We start from the raw sequence: 24,137 nt of genomic DNA, 5'->3' as shown, positions 1-24,137 counted from the left end.
AAAGCATTCATCATGGAAAATTGCTTCCCAAGTCTAGAGAGAACTGATGAACTCTGATCACAATTTGAAGTTAAACCTTCTTGCTTTTTTTTTTTGAATCATTGATATTAATTCTTTAACATTTTCAGAATTCAGTACTGTTTTCAAGTTTTATTCTTAAATATAAATTAATGTCATCATACTTAACCCAGTTTAGTTGGATGTTTGATTATTGCTTTAAGTGTTTCTTACTTAAATAATGAAAGTAGCTTAGATTTTTATTTCCATTGAATTTTCATGTGTAAGATATTGTCATGTAAAACAAGACTGACAAAGTTTCCTACCTCATTTAGAACGTCTGGTCAGACATCTGCAAATGCACATTCATCTCGGAGTCATGCAGTCTTTCAAATTATCCTCAGAAGGAAAGGAAAGCTACATGGCAAATTTTCTCTCATTGATTTGGCTGGAAATGAAAGAGGAGCAGATACTTCTAGTGCAGATAGGCAAACTCGACTTGAAGGTGCTGAAATTAATAAGAGCCTTTTAGCACTCAAGGTAAGTTAAATGTATTCTATCAACAAAATGAAAATCTGCTTTGCTTTTCTTTCTATTTCAGAGAACAGGTTTATTTTTCTCCAGATGTTAGACAAAACTTTAAAAAAATATAGTTTATACTTGTTTCTGTAGTCTACCTACTGTTCCCTTTATAGGCATTATCAGTTTTAGGAGGATGATTGAGGGTGGCTTGGATAGTTTAGGTTCCTTTCAGATTGTGCTGTCACTCCATATTATGCTTCATCCCCAGATATGATAAAACAATAAAAATTTGTATCTCAAGCACAAATGAAAATGTTGAATCGAATAGTATTAAAAGACAGTCCCTTTGGCAATATATTAATGATTTCCCAGGTTGGTATCATTCCATTAATCACCACTCTTTTAGCTACTTCTTAATTCACCTGACTGTAGTACCATCCAATTTCTAACTTTCCATATTGTCATAAGAGAGAGTGCTAAATGCTTTATTTGGTTTTTTGAAATTCAGATATGCTGTGTTCACAAAGCAGTATATACCTTTTTTTTGAAACCTATCAGATAAGCTGTAAAAAAATGAACTGAAACAGGTTTATTTTGGGATGATGTATTGATGAATTCATGTTCCCTTTTTTAAAGATCTCTCTTAATGCTTCCTTTTTGTGCACTAAGAAGGTATTCTATAATTTGGGGCATCTACCTTCTTCTTTCTGAAAATTGGAACATCTACAATTCTATCCAACTTCTCTTGTTGCCAAGATTATCTGAAATCATCAGTAATAGTTTAGCAGTTACCTACAAGTTTTTTCCAGTAACCTGGGATTTGTCCAAGCCTGATGACATGAATTCACTGGGGGTAGTTAACTAGGCACATTGAATACACTCTGACCATCTTACACTTATTTGGGGTTTTGATTCTCTATTAACTGTTTTTGTTTTGTGCTTTCAAGATGCTGAAAGTTAATCCCATTGGTAGATAAAATAGAAGTAGCCTTTGCAAGAAGTCATAATTGTTCAAAGTAGAAAACTGAATATTTGTGAAAGCACTTACTAAAGCTAAATGTAATCTTAAAGTTTTTTTTTTGATAGATCTATTGTCTAATAAGTTGTGGGTATTTCTTCCACTAGTGCATGCTATATAACCTGTCCACACCTCATCTTATGTGATTCTTATCTGTGTCTTCTGCTAAAACTTCAAAACTACCAAATATATCTAAGAATGCCTTCTGGTTCTTTTAATATATTTTATATTTATAAATGTAGCTTTCTCCTTGTATAGTGGATTGTCTCTTATAATAGCCCACATCTAATTCCATATGTTCATATAATATATATCCTTGATAATTGCTTTTTAGTTTTGAATGCAAATTATTTTTCATAATACACTGTAATCAGCTTATGTCAGTTTTGCATCTTTATTTTGACCTTCAGGCCATCTTTAATTTCAATTCTGTGAAGAACAGTCCTCTAGTACAAAGCCATATACCATCATTGGGAGATTAAAAGTTATTTACAAAGATTTTTACTTTCATCTTATTTATGTTATTGATTATGATTCTATTGATATTAAAGTAAAAACAAGTATTAAAATAAGGTCTTCTGTGGCAAGGTGCAATTTGGGATTTTTGAAAATGTTGCTTAGTTGTCACAAATGCTTTCCAGTTGGTTCTTTTTCACTATGTAGACAACTAAACAGATCTCTTCAGTGACCTTTCATCTTATTGATGAGGCCTTATAGCAGGGGTGGGCAACGTATGGCTCTCGAGCCATATCCAGCTCTTTTGAGGGCCAGATATGGCTCTTTCTGCAGGAGCCATAAAGTCAATTTTTTTTCAGGTGCTGTTACAGGAGTGCGCACTGTGAGCACTGTATGGCTCTCACAAAATTACATTTTAAAAAGTGTGGCGTTTATGGCTCTCACAGCCCAAAAGACCCCTGCCTTGTAGTGTTCCAGAGCTAGATATAGTTAGAAAAATGTCATCTGCAAAAAGAAGTAACTGGAGAAACTTCACTGGCACAGGTTTGGGTATTAAGTATTGGAATAGCACTTTGTGAACTTTTATCTTAAATTAACGAAGAAAATGACTTCTAACTTTGAATCTAAAAAAAGATCTGAGTTGTTCTCTTGTTAGAGCCCAAATTTTAATGTTTCTGGGATAATTCTTTCATTTTTAGCCATATAATCATGTAACTTGAGCATTTAAAGAAACTCTTAAGAGGTTATCTAATCAAGCTCATATGCAGTAGAGAAAGTCATTCTATAATGATTAGTTGTCATCTATTCTTAACTTGTACACTCCAAAAACCAGAGACCCTACCCCTATCCTGATAAGCCTGTTAAAAAAAGTTTTAGTTAAAATATACTTAACAAATATTACTTTGTCTTGGTATTTTTATACGCAAAAAGAAAATAATTTTATTTTTGAAATCTACTACAAGTAATTTCTCCACTAAGTAGGGAATAGACCGTGGAAAATATTTTTATGACAGGACAGATTTCTCTGCTGAACAAATTATTTTTCTTGCTCATAACATAATATTTGATTTTTATTCTATATAACTTGACTATATAACTGTTCATTTTTTAATGAACAAAAATTGATTTTTTTCTCTCTCCTGACATCTCTTCACCATTAAAAAGTCCCCCAGGGGCAACTGGGTAGCTCAGTGGATTGAGAGCCAGGCCTAGAGACGGGAGGTCCTAGGTTCAAATCCGGCCTCAGACACTTTCCAGCTGTGTGACCCTGGGCAAGTCACTTGACCCCCATTGCCCACCCTTACCACCCTTCCACCTAGGAGCCAATACACAGAAGTTAAGGGTTTAAAAAAAATCCCCCAAAACTCCTGTAACAAATATGCATAGCCCAGCAAAATAAATTCACATATTGACCATGTTTAAAAAACTTATTCTTCATTATGAGTCTTACCTTTTCTGTCAGCATGCCTCATCATTGGTCCTCTTGAATTAGAATTTTGATCAAGATAAGATTATAAGATTATTGATAAGAATTCTTAAGACATTCAAAATTGTTTTTATGGTGGTGTAGTAATTATGTAAATTCTTTTAATTTTGCTTACTTCTCTGTGTATCACTTCATACAAACTTTGAGTTTTCACTGAAACTATCCCTAAAACAATATCTTATGATGTATTATTATTATATTCATATTCTATAACTTGTCTAGCCATTGCATAATTGGTGGGTGGAGTGTATGAAAATTCTGAGCCCTTCCATTGTAGATAGGGGAGGTGGTGTCACCTTTGCCCAGCTGATGAGTGGGAAGTGGAATCTTTGAATTGCTTTAATTTTCCTTTTTTCTAATTATTAGTCATTTGCAGTATTTTTAATAGGGTTTAATATTGGTTACTCAGATTTCTTCCTCAGAAAACTACCAGTTTATTTATGAGTGGGGAAAATAACTTTTATTCCTATAGATTTGAATCTGTACTATATATATACATGTCTGCATAAGTTGCTTTAAAGATTTTTTCAGTTTACATTAACTGGGCTTATGATATATACTGGATCTCAAAGACCTAAAGTATTTGTTGGAGGTTCTGAAAGACTTGAACTTTAACACTTCTGTTTCCTTTTTAAAATATGCAAATTACTTTGAATTAGTATTCTTTTCAGTAAGGCATTTTCCTCTTACTCTAAATACTTTTATTTTCTTCAGTTTCCTTAGATTTTTGAGGCACTTTTAAGAATTTTCACATTACTTGATAGAAATCTATAAAACTTGTAGTACTAAATGGTAGGTGCTATGGCAAGAACAGTTTTTAAATATGCCAATTTCATTTCTGGGGAGGGGAATCTCATAGAAAACTGCAATGTAAACCTTGATTTCTTTTTTAGGAGTGCATCAGAGCCTTAGGTAGAAATAAACCTCATACTCCCTTCCGAGCAAGTAAACTCACTCAGGTGCTAAGAGATTCATTCATAGGAGAAAACTCCCGCACATGCATGGTAAGTTTTTGTTTGGGGCAGAGCTATTCAGAGAAGAGTGTGAAATGGCTGACTACATCTCAGAACAAATTATGTTTGAATACATTCTATTGAATCATATGATACATATATATATCCAGAAATATAATTTCTCTAGTCATAGAATCATAGATTGAAAGTGGGGAGAGTCCTTAAAAGCCATCTAATTGGATCCCCTAATTGTAAACTGAAACCTGGAGAAGTGAAATGATTTGCCTGAAGTCACACAATTGGCACAGATGGGATTAGAACCAAGATCCTTTGACTCCAAATTCAGTGTTCTTTCCCCTGCACACTGTTTTTCATTTATATCATTTAACCCTTAGAGGAGACAGTTCTCTAAGAGTGCAAATTATAAAGTAAATGCCTATCTGCATTAAATCAACAAAATGAAAAGTCCACTTAACCCTAACCCCCGAACCCCCACTCCTAATAAGAGCCGTACCTTTGACTAAAATACATTGTCTAACTGCAAGCTCAATCCAAAAGAGTTTTTTTTAACCTCAGTTGCTTCTCTCTTTGTGCCTTTTAAGAAGGAATGGGTATAGAGAGAGATTAGCATGTAACCAAAGTTTCTGTCATCTTTTTATAAACTTTTCTGCCCTCAGCACTATTGAAAGTCATTGGAATTCCTGGGGTGCCTAACACTAAAATTTTTATCTTTTCAGGTACTCTGGTAGTTCTGAGTAGAATTCTTGCCAATTTGTCTTCTGTTTCCCCTTTACTTTGTAATATGAAATTTCAGTCTCTTCAAATCAAGAATGATGAAATAAATAATATGAAATTCCAGACTGTTAAAGTTGCAACTTCACAAATAACAATGTTGTGTTTGAAATACTAGCCATTCAGAAATAATTAAATTTTCTTCCAAAACAAATATGCCTTTTGGACAGTTCTATAGCTCTGTGGTAGTTCTAGAAATGCACAAGAGAACATCAACAGAATACTCTTAAAAGTGCACAGAAGGGGTAGGAAGGTGACTTAGTAGATACAGAGCCATACCTGGAGATGGGGGATCCTGGATTCAAATATGACCTTAATTCTTAGCTTTGTGACCCTGGGCAAGTCCCTTAACCCTAATTTACCTGCTTCTTACCACTCTTTTGCCTTAGAACTGATACTTGGTATTCATTCTGAGACAGAAAATAAGAGTTTTTAGAAGAAAAAGGAAAAAAAGTACATAGAGGAAAATGAAGAGAAGATGGTTATACAGTTTTATAGCTACTTAATCATTTTTATTTATATCCTTCTCCTGAAAACCATATAACAAAAGTTCAGTTTCTTTTATAGTCTTCTTTGTCTTTGTATGTGGAAATGGTTATGTTTGTTGATAAGTTCACAGTAAGAAAACTTTAAAAATTTTAAAATTTAATGTGCTAAAACTATATTCTGGAAAATAGAGGTTTGTTTGAAATGAGCAATTTCAAAAATAAGATATACTCTAATAGCAGGTCAAATAGTGATTTCTGTAACATGAAGGTAGCATGATTCCTTCCCCCTCCTCCATCTATAACACAAACACTCCCTCTGGCTGTTCCATTTAAATATTTTCCCTGAGGAATGACCAGGGTAGGCATTTTAGTTGTTAGTCATTTAACTGTAAGTTAAACAGCATTTAACAGTAAGTTAGCCATGCATTGTGCTAAATTCTAGAAATAATACAAGGAAAGGAAAAAATTGAGCTCTCAAGGATCTCACATTATAATGGAGGAGACGAATAAGCAAGCAGGATATAAACAGAATAAATTGGGGGGAATCTGAAAGGGAAAGCAGTAAGATTAAGGAGGCTAAAGATGAGACAGTGAGACATGGGGAAACTAGGAAATAGAGATGGAGAACATTCCAGGCCTTGGGGCAATAGTCAGTAAAAATGGAGATGAGAGATGGAGTGTTGTATTAGAAAAACAGCAATAAGGCCAGTGTTAATGGATTGTAGAATATTTGTCAGGAATTGAAGTGTAGGAGGTCTGAAAGGTAGAAAGGTACCAGGTTTTGAAAAGCTTTGAAAACAAACAAAACATTTTGTATTTGATCCTCAAGGTAATAAAGGGAAACCAATCAGGAGGCTTTTGCAAGAGAGCTAGTCATCAGGGTATTAAGGCTCTGCCCAAGGGTGGTTGGCAGTGTCCAAGGAGAGAAGAGAGTATATTGGAAGGCTGTTACTAAAGTAGAAATGATAGGACTTGAGAACCGATTGGAATTAGGGTGAGGAGTCCACTGTGATCCTAGATTGTGAGCCTGGGTGACTATAGTAGTATCCTTGACAGTAGTAGTTAAGAAGTTAAAAAGAGATGGAAACAGCTGGGTGGCTCAGTGGATTGAGAGCCAGGCCTAGAGACAGGAGGTCCTAGGTTCAAATTTGGCCTGAGGCATTTCCCACCTGTATGACCCTGGGCAAGTCACTTGACCCCTATTGCCTTGCCCTTAGCACTCTTCTGTCTTGGAACCAAGACAGAAAGTAAGGATTTCTAAAAGAAGAAGAAGAAGAAGAAGTAGTTAAAAAGAGGATTTAGAAGATTTTTGGAAAAGAAGGATAATTAGTTTGGTTTTGGACATGTTGATTTTTAAGATGTTTATGGAACATCCATTTCATAGAAGACTGGAAGTTGGGAGAGAGGTTAATGCTGGATAAGTAGGTAGATCTAAGTCATCTATATAGAGATGATAATTGATTGAAAGCAAAGGAGATGGAAGGTAAGAGTTTTAAAAAGAAGAAGAAAAAATAAAAATATGCATTGAGGAAGTGCCTTTTAGATTTGTCAGTTAAGAAATCATTACTAACTTTGGAGAGAATGATTTCAATAGAACTTTGATACTGGAAACCAGTGTTATATTGAATCTCTGGGAGCTTGAAGTTCACTCGGTGATTGACAGATAGATCGGTTGGATGTCGGAATGTTTCCATAGAGGCATGCGGACTCAGGAGAGGGCAGTTGAGAACTCTGACAGAGGTTCTTGGGTCTTTACCTGTCCCTGAGGCTAGAGATCAGAGTGGATCCTGGCTTTGGGGAAATAGAGACTTGCAAACTCAACCCTGCAAGCTCCTCCTGTGTTTCCTGTACCTTCATCAACCTGTATCAGTCCACCATCTCTGTTTCTACTGCCCCTATATATTAGGAAGTAAATCATCTTAGTCATCTAGGCTTCCCAGGGCCCGGGAAGGATCCGGGAAGTGGGCAGGAGAAGAAGAAGAGGGTGGATAAAGGGAGGATATCTCAACTGATTAGGCTTAAGATCTATTGAAGAAAAAGCTGAAACTATACAGCAGTTTGCCTGCTTTGGAGTAGCCCTGGCCAGGCTGTACCAGAGAGAAGCTATCATCTTGATTCCTTCATTTGCCTGCAGTTAGAGATTCATTTAGTATCAATTTAAAGTAGGGTCTCCCATTACCTCTATCCCTTACCATTATCCTTCTGTGTCAAATATATTCAAAGTTAAAGTACCTTCCTGAATTGGTTTCCAAAGCTTATTTGGGAAGGGAGTCACGCAGTCAGATTACCAACGTTACCTCAGCTGAAGAGCCCAATAATTAATATCAATTAACCCCAGGTGGGTCCTGAGGGATAAAACACATTGACCTACAGGATCCTGCCTGGGCAACTGTTATAAAGGAGAAGTGTCATCCTATCCTCTCTCTGTACTCCATCTTCATATACATCAAATAGATAGTAGTGTTCTCCTTTTAATATAACACCAGCCTGCAAAGAAGAGACTTAAAAAGAAGAGAGGAAGGGTCAGCCTTAGATGTAAATGGCCATCTTACAGAGTTTAGCCACCAAAATGAGGAGAGAGAACAATAAATAGTAGGTATAGACCCATTAAGTTAGGGCTTTATGAGGATGGAGAAGACATGTGTTTGTAGGCAATAGGGAAGCAACCAACAAACAAGAAGAGTGTGAAGATTAGTGCAAGAGTGGAGCGGCATCTATTGTAGGTGAGTTTCTCAAGGAAATTTAGCTACAAATGACAAGACAGAAAGACATTATCATGAGCTGAATTCATTTCTCCATATTTCATTGGCAAAATTTTCACCTTTATTAGTGTGAAACCTACTCTTCAGTTTCTCTTGTCTTGATAATTTACCACAGACCTCCTTGACTTTTGCATTCTGTTTTCCCCTAGATTGCTACCATCTCTCCAGGGATGGCATCTTGTGAAAATACTCTTAATACATTAAGATACGCAAATAGGTATGGCAAATAGTTTTCCATTTGGGAATCTGAGGGGGGATAGGAGAGATTTGACTACATTTAAAAGTTATGAAAATTCTACCTAATTATATTAACACTCCTTTGTTCTTTGCAAGGAGTAAATGCCTATGTTTCACAAACCCTCATTATGCATGTTTTTTTTTCAATTTCTGAACATATATTAAATAATTTATAGTGTTCTAATGTCAAAATCAATTGTGAGGGGATAAAGTGATAGAAATTTTGTCATGCTGTTTTTAATGAATCTTGTTTCTGTTTATAGTCTAACAATTAATAAGTATTTACTGTGTAAATGGCATTGGGAATACAAAGAAAAGGCACAAATACCCATTAAAGCTAGCATAGCAGTGCTAACACTTCAGACATCTTCACTTCACATATGCCAGTTCTGAATTGGATAGTGTAAGTCATTAGCACCAACAAAAAGATCAGTCAATGCTTAAATTTGGAATCTAGTGATTTGTATGTATGGATGTGGCCAATGGAATTTGGATTGGAGTACATTTATTTTTTGGTTTCCACAAAATATTTAGTCACTACTGACAGCTCTTTGTGATCCATTGGATTTGTATAGGTTCTCCCCCTGCACCCCTTATATTTTCTTGATTTATTTAAATGCTTTTAAACTGACTTGGAGTTGAAATTTGTTTTTAAAAAAGAACTTTTTAAAATGGAGATTTAAACAGAAGCAATGTGTAATTTGCTTTATTTGTATCCCTATAGGGTATTAGTACATTATTGCTTAATAAATAATTGTTTATTAACTGTCAGTGTTTTCTTAAAATATATTATCTTACCATTTTCAGTACTTTGTATTTATAGTGTAAAAACTGTAGATCCATTTCAAAATGTAATGCTCATATCATTTGAATTATACATAGACCAGAAACCTTTAATACCTTAAAATTGATTTTCAAGGTATTTGGGATTTTGTCATTAAGAAGGGTACTCCTAATATCCACATAGGACTCTCATATATGGGCAGGGGTAAGAAAACAAATATATTATAACTTTGCCATGTCATAAAAGGTGGCACTCTTTTAACCTTACCATTTGAAATGACTTAATTTTTTTTTTATCTTTCCAAATGCTATGCAACCTCTTCTGACAAAGGGGTTTTAACAGATTGAATTGCTTTCTGAAAGGCAAAAATAAAATGAAGATTGAAAAGCTAACAAAGAGAGAGCTAGGTGGCTCAGTGGATAGAAAGCCAGGCCTATAAAAAGGAGGTCTTGGGTTCACATACTTCCTAGTTGTGTGACCCTGAGCAAGTCACTTTAAACCCCATTGCCTAACTCTTTCTGCTCTTCTGCTTCAGAACTCTGTTACTCAGTATTAATTCTCAGACAGAATATGAGGATTAAAAAAAAAAGGCTAACAAAACTCAGTGTCATATAGTTTCTTAATCCTTTTAGACCGAAATATAGAAAAATTATATTTGACTTGAATATTGGAGACTTCTTGTTAAGTTTTAACATTCAAATGCCAAGTTTTTTTAAATGATTAAAAAAAAATTATTGAACTGTAGAGCTAGAAAGGAGGATCCAATCTTCTGTATTTAAGCCAATGAATGCCTAATTGTGAAACAGGTTTATCTATTTCCTACATCCCTGCTAATTTTTCAAGATAATTCACAACTGGTTTTGGTAAATCATTCTACTACTATTTTAGTATTTTTGCAGTTTTAAAAAAAGTTATCCATCCAGTTACCTAGATTTTCTTCTGCTTTCATTAAAGTCCATTTTTTCTTTAGTAGAAATAACATAAAATATAAAATAATTGATCAGCATTTTGTGTTATAATAATGGAGTTTTAAAACCAAATAAATTCATTGAATTTACTAAAACTCTGTTATATTTCTAGTTTTGTCTAAAATATGATAAAATCTTGCAGTTATTAATCCTTTTACTTATAGTATGATTTTTAAAAATATCTTTGTATTTTTAGATGTGCTAATATTTTCGCATATTTTCATTTTAATATGAAAAGACTGAAGAGTTAGAAGTAGAGATTTTGTAGTCAGTGGCAGACTGTACTGTAATTCAAATCATATGAAGTAAATGAGTTTCTAAAGAAAAGACGTTATTTTGGAAAAGACATTATAAAGGATGAAGCGCCAAAGGACCCTGGTCTCCCTGGTCCTTGTACTACTGACTGGGTATAAATTCTTAATATTTATGATAACCACAATGAAACAAAAGAGCATTAATCAGAGATCATGGTACAACTTGACATCAGGTCAATATGTGTTCTGGAAAATAAGGGATGGTCATTGGATCAAAGAAGTATGTGAATAAAAAAGAGACCCAAAGATAAAGAAGACGCAAAGATCATTGGTGACCTTGGCAAAAGCCATTTTAAAATATAACTCTTAAGGCAAGGGGGAAAGAAAGATAATGTAGGTAGAAAGGGGAATAGTATAAAGGAATAGGTCTTCAGAATTAAGTTAATGGTTCTAGGAAGGGACATGACCGAGGAGAAAAGTTTACCATCAATGAATATGAAATAAAAGAAATATGGGGGGCTAGAACTGTCATTAAGTAGAAAGAAGAGAAATGTCATCTTACTGTTTTGATATATTACTTAACAAAAAGTTAAGTTTTTCATTTTACTTTTAAAACAATTTTAGTAAGTGTGCTAAATGAGAATTTGGAATTTATATTTCAACAACTGTCTTTACAAGAGCATTTTCTTTTAATTTGCTGCTGTTTTGGTGCTGCAGAGTAAAGGAGTTTGGAATTAGTCCATCAGACATTCCCTTCTCACAGGGTAGTGGCAGTCGATCTGATCTCTCTCCTTCCTATGAGTATGACGACTTTTCTCCTTCCATCACCAGGTCTACATTATTCTATGTATAAGATTTTTATTGTTTTCATTTTTTATTTTGAGATAAATTTTGGAAAAGATATACATTTACTCCTTTGCATTAAGCCATTATATATTTTGTCATTCTCATTTCATTTGGCAGGTGGTGGTGGTCCTGCATGTTCTGTTATCTTTTTTATTGTTCATTTATGTGTCTAAAACTATTGCCATAGAATTCAGGCTTGCTTAATTCCCTTCATGTTTATTTGGTTTTTAAAATGATGATGTCATCTTTGTATATATTAAATAGAATAGTTCTGACTTATATAATTTTATAGTAAATAAGGTATTCTTAGTATTCTTAATTAAAATGGCAGTGGCATTTTATACCATTTGTTTAAAAATAGTATGCCAGTCCTTTTTTGTGACTTATTTTTCTTTCCTATTTTTATTTATTTCTTATTTTTCAGTATAATATCCCTAACTTGAAAAGCATACTACTCTAAATTTGTAAATGTCTAAGTGATTGATAGTCTTACTTAAGTGATGGAAATAGAAAAATTAGTAATTGCTTTTTTTTGTTTGGGTAGAAGTTTTTCTCCTTTTTAGTAGAAGTATAATCTTGTTACTTAAAAAAGATATAACAAGTAGCAAAAATCCTGAAATTAAGCCATGTTTTCCATGCCAAATTATTTTGTAAAAATGACATTGAACAGATTGATATTTGAAATGTTACCTAATTGCATCACAATGTAGCCTTAGTTACACATCACTCATAAGTTATCTCATATAATCCTCATAGTGATCTTGTGAGGTGGAATAAGAGAGCTATTATTCCATTTTCCAAATGATAAAACTGAGTCTTTGTTAAATAATCTACCAAAAGTTTTAGTGGGGTTGTAGAACTAGAACTAAAATTCCCTTCTCATAACTCTTTAAATTCAGTGTTCTTTCCACTACACCAGACTGCCTTTTTCCCTTTATTTAAAATTCAGTAGTCATAGAAATGTTTCCTGCTTTTAAATGCTCCCTCAATACCTTATTTATCTATGGTAAATGCTTATTTTTATAATGGTTATATGTCATAACAATATTAAAATGATTACAGAGTAGTCTAAATCAAATCAGAGAGGTAAATATCCATTTACTAAGTGTCTCCTGACTTTAGCAAAATAATAACTTATGAAGTTGCCATCATCATTCTAAGTGAATTATAATGCTTTCAATTAAAAAACTGGAATTTTATTACTGAATGAATCTTTACTAGTTATAATATCCTCTATATTTTTAGGGTAAAAGAATTAACTGTAGACCCAGCTGCTGCCGGTGATGTCCGTCCAATTATGCATCATCCTCCAAATCAAATTGATGATTTAGAAACACAATGGGGTGTAGGGAGTTCACCTCAGAGAGATGACCTAAAACTCCTTTGTGAGCAAAATGTAAGTAACTTAATAATTGCTTTATGCAACAGTATTATGACCTCATAGCCTAAAAACTACTTTCTTATATTGTTTTTAACTAATCTGACTTCAGTACTCAAATTTAACGTAGGTCACTTTTATGCCTTTTCATTATTTCCATTTAAGCTGTTGAAATAATTCTACTGGGTTTTTGGCTAGGTCCCAATTAATACTAATCATGGATTCCTTGAAGTGGTTGCATTATTTGAATTTGTACTTCTTATTTCTATTGGGTTCAGGAACCAATGACCATATTTTACATACTCATAACTTCAAATAGAACATATTTGAATACATGGTGCCACTTCTGCAGATTCATTGTTTGTACTACTAAGGACTTGGCTATTATTATTATTTTGGATTATATTCCCTAAGAGAGCTTTTTAACTTTTTTTTTAATATTGTTATCCCTACATACAGCTAACTTTTATTGATTCTCTGAAATTTCTTTTTACATAATTCCTTCTGATTCCATGATTCCTAATTTTAATGTCATATTTTCATTTATAATTAATGTAAAATAAGGTGCCAGAACTGACTTAAACTAAGGTATATATCTAGACATTTTATTATTTAAAGCAATTTTTTATATTGTTTTTTGTTCTTCCTGGCACATTTGAATTCATAATATGCTAGAGGCCATAACTTAATAAAAAGGAGCAATAAGATATATGTATAGGTACTGTGTTCCCAACATACTTTATCTGACTGGATGATCTTAACATTTTAGGACCTTGATAAGGGTCCTGATATTTGAACTATAGGATCAAATGTGTTTATAGCTCATGTAATATAAACCCACTTCAGTTTTTCAGATAAGGAAATGGAGGTTTTCATTGGTAAAGTAACTTCCCCTTAGTTACAAAGCAGAGCTGGGATCTGAACTGAGACTGACTCTTATGTTCAGTACTCTTTTTAGTACATCACAGCTGCAAAGGGAATCTCTTTCTCTTCCCTACTTGGCACACACTCTATCTTGTGGTGCAGAGAAGCTGCATAACAGCTTTGCAGGCTTTGCTGCAGAGTTCTGTCAGTTGATAAGGGGTTTAGAATCTTGGGAAAGTCAGTTGGCCCTGGGAACTCGTGGAGAGTATCAGGGTCATTCTGAGCTCCTTCTTTGGATTGAAACCTGGCCTATATTTTGCAGCTTTTCCTTTAAAAATTGTTAATTTAGCTAATTCCTTTGAATCTTCCCTAGCCTACCTTATTCCCACCTTCATTTTCCTTACCTGAATGTCTGAGAAGTTTTGAAAGGAGATTAGATCTGAGTATTAGTTTCAAATCTTGATAGTTTAGTCAAATAGGGCTTACCCTTGTTACAAACATATCTATTGAATCATTGTATCCAACTTTCCTGCCCCTTTTGTTACAAACCCTCTCGGAGCTGAGTAGGCTGGTTCCTACTCAATCTCATTCCTGTCTCCCTTCCCCCACCTGAAGCTTTCTCTAGACAGCTGTTAGGGTTACCTAATATCCTCTGTCCTTCCAAACAACTAAAAAAAACAATAAACCACGGTTTGTCTTTAATCAAACCCTTTGGCTACTTCATTAGTTGATTAATAAGAGAGGGAGGAGGAGAGAGAACAACAACATTCTCTCTGGAGTTTGAGGGAAGCTGAAGGTATCCATTTTGGAGGAAGTGTAACTTCAATACTTCCTCTAGTCAGTTTCAAGCCATTCTTGGCTGGCTCTAACCTTGCTCTGTAAAGTGTCCCTTTTACTTGAAGGGCTCAGTCTGTTTCCTTTCATTGTTTTGTCTCTAACCTGAGTATACAGTCTGTGTTTCCCTGCTGCTGTTGCCTGCCTTAAATTAACTCATCCTCTCCCTTGCACCTCTTTATACCTCTGTGTTATATTCCCTAAACTCAGACATTCCCTTACTTCTCCTTCCACCTCAACTAACAACCTTCACCATTGTACCTTCCTCATCCACCTTTCTGCCTTAGAGATTCACAAAACCCTATCCACCGTGCCTGTCCTCAATTCCAACCATACCTCTGCCTTAATTTCCCTACTACCTAGCATATTCCCCTTATTATCTCCCTGCACTATTCCCTTATTACATCCTAATATTCCCTTATTACAACCTCCCCAAAAAGTCCTTGAAGAAAGCTATTGCTACTGATTGGACTAGAGCCACTGATGGATTCCAGTCATTCTGGCCTTGGATAATAGCCCCAGATATAAAGTCATTGGGAGGGGGCAGCTGGGTAGCTCAGTGGATTGAGAGTCAGGCCTAGAGACGGGAGGTCCTAGGTTCAAATCTGGCCTCAGACACTTCCCAGCTGTGTGACCCTGGGCAAGTCACTTGACCCCCATTGCCCACGCTTACCATTCTTCCACCTAAGAGCCAATACACAGAAGTTAAGGGTTTAAAAAAAAAAACATTAAAAAAAAATAAAGTCATTGGGAAAGGAGATGATGGAGGGAAGTGGCTTTAACTTTTTTATATGTAAAGGCTAACCACAAGAAAAGATATGGCAACTCTTAGTGTCTCTTTAATTGGTGGGAAAGTTCTACCTTCACCCCCTCATCATTAGTCTTGTAGATAGTAGATTACTGTGATGTGCCAGGGAGAACATTGGATTTAGAACTAGGTGAAACGCATTTTGAGGGCTGATAACATATAAAAAGAAGCTGAAAAGGGCATACTCGGAGCAGCAGTAAGAAGTCCTGCAGTCTGGTAGAAAATGATCTGAGTAGGTATGTTAGAGAATTTACTTCATATTGTAAAATGATGAGTTTCTAGAGATCATGAAATCCAAGAGCTTAGTCAAGTAGGAAATGAAGAGTTTCACTCAGTAAAAGAATATTTATATGAGCTGGTTACCATCCTACTTTTTATGACCTATAAAAATGGGCTACAAATACAATACAATAAATTTTTTAGGCCCTTCCAGTAGAAGAGAGTACTGGCCCTTATATATCTGACTGAACTCTTATAGACTATGTAAAGGAAAAAAGAGTCAGATTGAGTCCCTGTGTTTTCTACATCATTGTGCTAAATATTATGGAGGACAAAAAATTATGTCTGCTTTTTAAATTATAGTTTAGTACATGTGAAATAATTACAAGAAGTTAAATGCTATGCTTTAGGGCAGTAATGGCAAACCTTTTAGAGACCAGGTGCCCAAAACTGCAACCTTCACGCAGCATGCGAGCCCTCTACCCCTGTCTTACTGCAGACCAGGGAAGGGAGGAAGCATTCTCATTGGGCTGCTGGACACCAGGGGTGGGTCATGGGAGAAATGTCTTCAGGTGCATGTGGAGACGGGGAGAGGAGCATCCCTCTCTGGCACATGTGCCATAGTTTTGCCAACACTGCTCTAGGGCATAGATAACTGTGAACAAAAGTAGTCTTAAAAGGCTTAGTAGAGAGAGATGGACCTGAGCTAGGTCTTGAAGGAAAAGAGACAGGTTTGGCTTGGCAGAATGGAGGAGGAAGGCTTTCTAATCAATAACAGAATACCAACAAACAAACAAAAATGTTCATTAATGATCATAGCATATGTGGAGGTGATGGTGATAAGATTAACTTTATGAAGAGTGACATGTTGGAGTTGACCCAGTTTGATATAGTGGATAGAGTTGTTAGATTTTGGAGTTGGGAAGGTCTGTGTTCTAATTCTGCCTTCCATACTTAGCATTGTAGGCAAGTCAGATAACCTAAGACTTATATTCTTCATCTGTAAAATGGGAATAATAATGCTTCTAGAACCTATATCATAGTTTTCATGAGGTTCAACTGCTATCTTATACTCTGCTCTTTGCAAACTTTAAAACACTATGCTATGCAAATGAATATCTTATTATTTCAATAATACGAGGCCTGATCTGGAGTAAGGGGAGGAGAATATGCAGAACTTTAGTGATAACACTAAGTTTTCAAAAGAAAAAAAAACCCACAGTAAAACTTGATGACAGACTCAAGACAAGGGATACTTTTGAGTGATAGAAATGTAATTGTTGAAAAAGAAATGAAAGTAACTTTTAAGAATTCTTAGTTATTTCTTTCTCTGTAGTACTTGAAAAGTCTGTCATTTCATCCTAGTAGGTACTCTGTACACTGATGATGATGATGACAACTTTTTATAGGCCTTGGTAAAATGTTATAAGATGTGGAAGCTAAAAACAAAAATCCTTACCCATTAACTAACTTTCTGATGGTAAAAACCTCTCTGAATCTAGCCTGGTTCTTAACAAACAATCTGTTCTTGGACCCTTCTTGAAGCCTTTACAACTGTAAGATTTGCCTGAGCTGCTACTGACTTTAAGCAACCAGGGTCCCCTGCAGCCCCACAGACCTGTTCACTCTGGGGTAGGATTTTTTAGAGAATTTGATGATTTTGTTATAAATATTCAAATTCTTTGGGTCAAAAGCTCAAATCCTACAAGGATCAAATTGTTCCTTGAGATGAATCTATCAAACTCAAGAATTCTCTTCCTTTATGATGGCATAAGATGATGTGACAGTAAGAACAGTAGTTTTACTTGTGATCTGGATTACCAAAGTTTGGAGACTTTACTAAATAAAAACTTTTGGTTGCTCTCAAGGTTACCTCTTTTGGAACATCAAGAAGCTGAATTCATAGCTAGACTGATAGAATTGATTTTTTTCATTCAGAACATATGACCAACTTTTTCACAAGGCAGGAGAATTTAAAAAGATTTTAGTAAACTTCAAGAGCATATTGATTATACCCCAGAGGTTTTGTTCATCGCAATACTGTTTCACTGTCACAAGTTGCATCACCCGAGGTAACATTGTATAATAAATAGAAAGAATGTGAGACTTAGAATCAGGAGAGACCTGGATTCAAATTCTGCCTCTCAAACCCACCGAGTTGTGTGACCATGGCAAAAATACTGAGCAAATTTTGTCTTCTCTAAAATGGGAAAAAATAATATTTCCTGGGGCAGCTGGGTAGCTCAGTGGATTGAGAGCCAGGCCTAGAGACGGGAGGTCCTAGGTTCAAATCTGGCCTCAGCCACTTCCCAGTTGTGTGACCCTGGGCAAGTCACTTGACCCCCATTGCCTACCCTTACCACTCTTCTGCCTTGGAGCCAATACACAGTATTGACTCCAAGATGGAAGGTAAGGGTTTTAAAAAAAAAAATTAAAAAAAAAATAATAATAATATTTCCAGTACTTCAAGAACCTAAGTAACTATAGTACTTTCCATCTCTCATACAATTGTAATAAAGATCCATTGAGATAATGTAGAATGTGTCAGCTACTTTGTTGCTGGTGCTGATGTCACTGATTCACCAGTTAAAAGGTTTTTATAGACTGACGCAGTTTCCAGCTATGTACAAAGATGATCTGATGGTTCTTTTAAAGAGGAGATCCATCAAACTTTGAAAAAGAAATTGAAAATGATCTAGATGTCAGAAAGTGGTGGATGGATAACCCCTTTTGTTTTAAGCATGGAATTTAGTATTATTTCCTCATATGTCTCACTTTATATAAACCAATGAGTATACTTCTATAAAGTTTTCAATATTTCGAGGTGGGGATTTGGACAGATTTTTAGAGGAACTTGCAGTAAAACCTTTTAAGTGTAGGTAGTTATTTATTTATAAATTAGATATCTTAATTGAGTTTCATCTTGTGGTCTGTCAGAAGCAAATGTGATTTCACTATGAAAGTTTCTATAAACGCTATAAATACCAATTATAGTAGTATAGTAATATTAATGTTGTTTACTAGAGGGCTACCTTTGGTAGGGGTCTTGGAGGCAGGAAGCACCAAGTACCAACATTACCTTGTAAAATGTTTATTTTATTTCCAGGAGGAGGAGGTTTCTCCACAGTTGTTCACTTTTCATGAAGCTGTCTCTCAGATGGTAGAAATGGAAGAGCAAGTTGTAGAAGATCACAGGGCAGTCTTCCAGGTAAAACAAAACATTTTCCTCTTGTGTGACTTTCAGACTTTTGAAGGTGTTTCTTGAGTCCTCTGACAGTACCACAACAGCAAGATTCAAAATTGTTATTAGTTTTTCCATGTGTCCTTAAGCCCCCAAAATAGACATGTGATTTTATAGATAGATCCATGTTCAGGGGTAAAAAAGGAAAAGAAAAAAACAAGCCTACTGCTTGAAAAGGGTAGCATAAGGTTACTAAATAACAGAGAAAGTGGAATCACTTCCTTTTTTTTTTTTTTTTTTTTTTTTTTTTTTGCTTGTCTTTTTTGTCAGTAATAATACTAGACTACATAATACCTAGCAGTTACCTTTCTTTATACCACAGAGCAAAAACTACTTATGTGTCTCTTCCTTAACAGTTATATATTTCTCCTATTCTTTGGCAAGTTTTGAAGACATGGTTTTTTCTACCCCCTCCCCCATTTTTATTGACATATTTGGGGTGGCATTAGTAAATTAGGTTATTTAAAAGGCCATTGGAAAGTTAATTTAAGCACAATGTCCTTAAAGGACAAACAACTACAAGTGTGACTAAGTTTGTTTGACTTTTGGTTGACTAAAAATGTAGGGGAATGAATTATTGTATTAAGAGTTGAATTATGGGGTTTGATCTGCAAAGTCTCTTAGAAACTGGCACTTACTATCACTGAATTGGGTGCCCTGGACTGCATTCTGACTAAAAGGGAAGATTTCTGGTAATTATTATTTAGGTGGAAAGTAATCTTGGGGAAAAGTGAATGCTATCTTCACAAGGTGGTTAAAGAAGGGAATTGTAGTCATTTATGTAGAGCGTTAGAACAGTAATTACCAACTAATTAGCCACAGAACAGTTTAGGACCTTGCATTTTGTTGATGGGCACTCATAACTACTTCTTTCAGAGAATTTAGATAGAATATTGTCTAGTAATTCCGGTTGTGTTCAACTCTTCACGACCCCATTTGGAGTTTTCTTTTTTCTTTTTTTTTTTTTAAACCCTGACCTTCCATCCTGGAGTCAGTACAAGGCAGAAGAGTGGTAAGGGTAGGAAATGGGGGTCAAGTGACTTGCCTAGGGTCACACAGCTGGGAAGTATCTGAGGCCAGATTTGAACCTAGGTCCTCCCATCTCTAGGCCTGGCTCTCAATCCACTGAGCCACCCAGCTGCACCCCCCCCCCCCCCTTGTAATTTGGAGTTTTGTTGCCAAAGATGCTGACCTAGTTTGCCATTTCTTTCTCCAGTTCATTTTACAGATGAAGAAACTAAGGCAAACAAAGTTAAGTTACTTGTCCAGGCTCACACAACTAGGAAGTGCTTGAGGTTAGATTTGAACTCAGGAAGATAAGTCTTCCTAGCTCCAGGCTCAGCTCTTTATCTACTGTAACACCTAGCTGTCTCTGGAGATACAGATTACCTCAGGAATAGAGAAGATATTAGAGTATATTTTAATAATCTAAATTTAATTTAATCAAAATTGTCAAGTCAAAAGTGAAGTTTTGATACATAATTTCATTGTTTGCAAGGAAAAAACTTTGTTATGCTATCACAGAATTCTTTCACATTGTGTAGAAGAGTAGGGTTTTGTGAAATGTTTTGGAAAACTGTCTTAGAGTATAGGAAAGCAAATTTCAGAAACTTTAGAATGTAAAATGGGTATGATATCCTAAGACTGACTCCAAAAGAGAAAATGGCTCAAGAAGAATGGGAATCTCTCCAAACTGAAATTCTGAAGACAAAAAAAAAAATCTCAAATGATTCTAATGAGAAGGAAATGGAGAGATTTGGGAGAAGCTGTGAAAATGAATGTGACTTCTGTGTTAGGTTTAGGGAATTTCAAGAACACAGACAAAGCTTCATATGAACTCGATCTCATTTAGGGGTTTATTAATAATAAGCAAACCATGTATGGGTACAACATGGGTGTTCTCTGCCTCATGGCCTTTTCGTGGTCTCCACTTTGTCTTGTTGTAAGAAAGTAAAATAGTTGGACCCAGGAAACCAGCTATATTCAAGACAAATAGATGATTGATTCCAGGTTGGCTGAAGATCTTAAGAAAACTGTTGGGAATTTTATATTATAATAGGGTAGACAAAGAGAAATGGAGTTTTGTTTGTTTACAAATGCAATAATCCTAAGAAGGAAAAGCTTCAAACATAGGTTTTCAGAATGTTGTCAGACTTTGCGCTGACTTAATGAATCCTGATGTTTCTAGCTCAGTGATGGGCAAACTATGGCGGGCGGGTCAGATGGCGGGGTGGGGCTGAAATGTTCTATCCAGCCACAGGACCTTATTCCTAATCTGATGAATACAAGGAGTAGGATACAATACAATGAATCTTCCAAAGAGTTGCCTTAGAAACAGACTGACAGATGAGCATTTCCTTTCCTTTGGCGCCCCCTCTTTAAAAAGTTTGCCCATCACTGGCCCTAGGATAAACTCAATCCCAAGTATACCAAACCTTCAAGCTTGCAAACACATAGAAGAGCCTATAGAGAGATCTAATAGATTAAAGGAAAACCAAAAGCAAATATCCAATCAGACCCTGAACCGAAGCTAGTCAAGTAAATAGGGCAGGATTTGACTTGGAAATTTCAAAACTGTTCTAACTCCCAGGACCAAGCAAGGAAATTGAGCAGCTTAAAATATTTCTCCCATTTCTTGAGGGTTTTAGAAGGGAAGATGTTTGAGTAGCTTTGTCTACAACTGTGATTCATTAGAGAAGGAAAATTACAGTACATCTTCTGTTTTTTGCAAGGACTGAGTTAGCCTTTCTTACCAGTAGTCCTGGTATTCTGATGGAGCTTGGGAAATTAATGAGGAATGACAAAATTGAGTTCAAACATTAGGGGCCAGATAGTAATCTCCCTCCCCACCCCGCAGTTGGAAAAATAGGTTCTTTTGTGGGTTACTATTATGCAAATGCTAAAAATAGTTTGGTTCTGATTGTGGGCACTTAGGTACCTATCTCCACAATTAAAGAAGCTTCAGGTATTTAATTTCTCATTCTTTTAGGAATCTATTCGATGGTTAGAAGATGAAAAAGCCCTCCTAGAAATGACTGAAGAAGTGGACTATGATGTGGATTCATATGCTACGCAACTTGAAGCAATCCTTGAACAAAAGATAGACATTCTTACTGAACTTCGAGGTAGTTTTTTTTTATTATTTAGAATGGATTATTTATATACTGGTTAAGAGTTATTTCATATTGCAGTGGGCATCGAAGGAATTATTAGTAAAAACTTGAATCTTTTTCACATTATGTTAATTTTCATAGATCTATATTAGAGATTTGTCCTCCAGTACCTATAGAAACAATTTTCTTGGGGAAGGGGAGGGGGGATAATGTCTTAACAATTATGGATTATCAGCTTCTAATTCTAGCATATAATTCTTTCCCTGAGTACTCCTCTTGAAACTTGTGCTAAAAAATAAATTTGATAAAAAATGCTCTTTATAGTAAAGTAGCAAAAAATGTAAACTATTGTATAGTCCAGTCCAGTAATTTTGGAAATTCCTTAATTTTTCTCAAAATTAAAAAAAATTCTTAAATTTCTTGTCACTAATTTTTTATTATTTGGATAACAAATGCTTATTTTGGTTATACTTTTAGCACCATTGTTAAACCACAGAATAACACCTTAATAGTTCATCAGTGCCATTTGTTCATTATAACTCTTTAATTTGAAGGGAGGAAATGTGGGGACAGGGTTTGGGGTGGGGGAGATATAGGGTAAGAGAAAAGAAGCCTGTTGATATAAAAATAAAGGTTTGGAATATTATATAACAGTGGTGTCAAAATCAAATTGAAATAGGGGTCACTAATTCATACATAAGGATCCTTTGGCTTATTTTTTTTAATGTAATGTTATCTATATTTTATATTATTTTTATTGTCAAATGTATTTACATTTTAATCTCCATCTGTGGCCCTGTCACCTCTGAATTAGACCTCTTACTATTTGCCCGTATTAACCCCAGCAGCCTATGAAGAACAGTTAATTGCAGTTCTCTATACATGAATTTAAATAATACTCATTCCTCTTTTCTCTTTTTCCAAGATAAAGTGAAATCTTTCCGTGCAGCTCTACAAGAAGAAGAACAGGCCAGCAAGCAGATCAATCCTAAGAGACCCCGAGCCCTTTAAGATGGGCACTTGCTGCTAAAGAATCCCTGGAGCCCTCCATACTCTTAAAATTTATTTGTTTGGCTACAAGGGCCATTTGAACATTTGCAAACTTTTCTAAAGTGTCTGTGGAAATGTCCTGTTCTTCATCTGAATGACATTTCAATTTGTGTGAAACACTCCTTTGTCTACAAAATGCTTTCTAGTCCAGGAGGCACAACCAAACAAGATTAGGATTCACAAAGCATTTTGTTTAATGATTCATTTGCTCAAATTGTGAAGCTTACATTTGGAGATCCTTGCCAACTTTTTTTCTTCTTTTTGATAATGAAGTATAAGCCTGTGGACTTTTCCTTTAAAAAAAAAAAGCCACAGCATTTCATTTGAACTGTTCGATTTTCCTACAGAGACCAACTGAGCAGTTTAAAGTTGTGTTTGCGTGCATGCATACCTCATCAGTGATTGTACATACCTTGTCCTCTCCTAGAGACAGCTGTGCTCAACTCTTCTAGCTCTGTGCCTTGCTTAAGGCGACTGACCCTAAATTTTCTCTTTCTGAAGCACAGCCTTAATAAATGACATTCCTTATTTGTCAGTGTAAATTAACTTTAGCGTGTGTATATTTTTAATGTGTGAGACTTTTTTGTGTGTGATTAGTTCACTTTGCAGGATGTGCCATATCACTGAACAGAACTAAAATCTGTGACAGTGGACAAAGCCAACTGGACCATTCCATCTTAAATGTGTAAAAAGAAAAAGAATCTGGAATTATGAGTTTAAATATCGGAAAGTGTGGTTTCAATTTTCTTAGCATTTTATTTGTAAAGGACAGATATATAAATTTAGTTGATGTAAAATAAAAAGTAACAAAATGATGAGAACAGTTGTATGTTAGGGTAATACAGATAAGCGATGTGTGTGCCAGTGTGATATTGATGAGAATAATAGTGCAATTCTGATCCTTAAAAATGGGGTATGATACTTAAATGGTACAACTAACAATCTAGACAAGTACCCCTTTTGGTAGTATACTGTTTAAAAAAAAGTGGCTTCTGATGCATGTGTTACATTAACTTGTGGTCATTTATGGAGTCGTATGGTTGCTTTAAGGCAAAAGTAGCAAATGC

The 24,137-nt window shown here is 35.2% G+C and overlaps 1 protein-coding gene across 4 annotated transcripts in view; it reads left to right on the top strand.

Annotated features, from left to right (window-relative positions):
• The window catches only part of KIF2A (kinesin family member 2A), a 131,407-nt gene extending 107,791 nt beyond the window's left edge, over window positions 1-23,616 (top strand). For 2 of the 4 annotated variants that reach the window (XM_044663702.1, XM_044663692.1), the window contains exons 14-20: window positions 333-537; window positions 4,373-4,483; window positions 8,624-8,691; window positions 12,809-12,959; window positions 18,773-18,874; window positions 21,897-22,032; window positions 22,946-23,616. In XM_044663702.1, the coding sequence (XP_044519637.1) occupies window positions 333-537; window positions 4,373-4,483; window positions 8,624-8,691; window positions 12,809-12,959; window positions 18,773-18,874; window positions 21,897-22,032; window positions 22,946-23,031 (859 nt within the window). In that variant the 3' untranslated portion in view covers window positions 23,032-23,616. Of the gene's footprint in view, window positions 1-332; window positions 538-4,372; window positions 4,484-8,623; window positions 8,692-11,434; window positions 11,549-12,808; window positions 12,960-18,772; window positions 18,875-21,896; window positions 22,033-22,945 lie in introns of those variants that run through there. The other 2 variants (XM_044663683.1, XM_044663709.1) reach the window with 2 other exon arrangements.
• The last annotated feature ends 521 nt before the right edge of the window (window positions 23,617-24,137 follow it).

The sequence above is a fragment of the Gracilinanus agilis genome, chromosome 1 (assembly GCF_016433145.1).
Source record: "Gracilinanus agilis isolate LMUSP501 chromosome 1, AgileGrace, whole genome shotgun sequence".
NCBI lineage: Eukaryota > Metazoa > Chordata > Mammalia > Didelphimorphia > Didelphidae > Gracilinanus > Gracilinanus agilis.
This window is presented reverse-complemented; position numbering and strand designations above follow the sequence as displayed.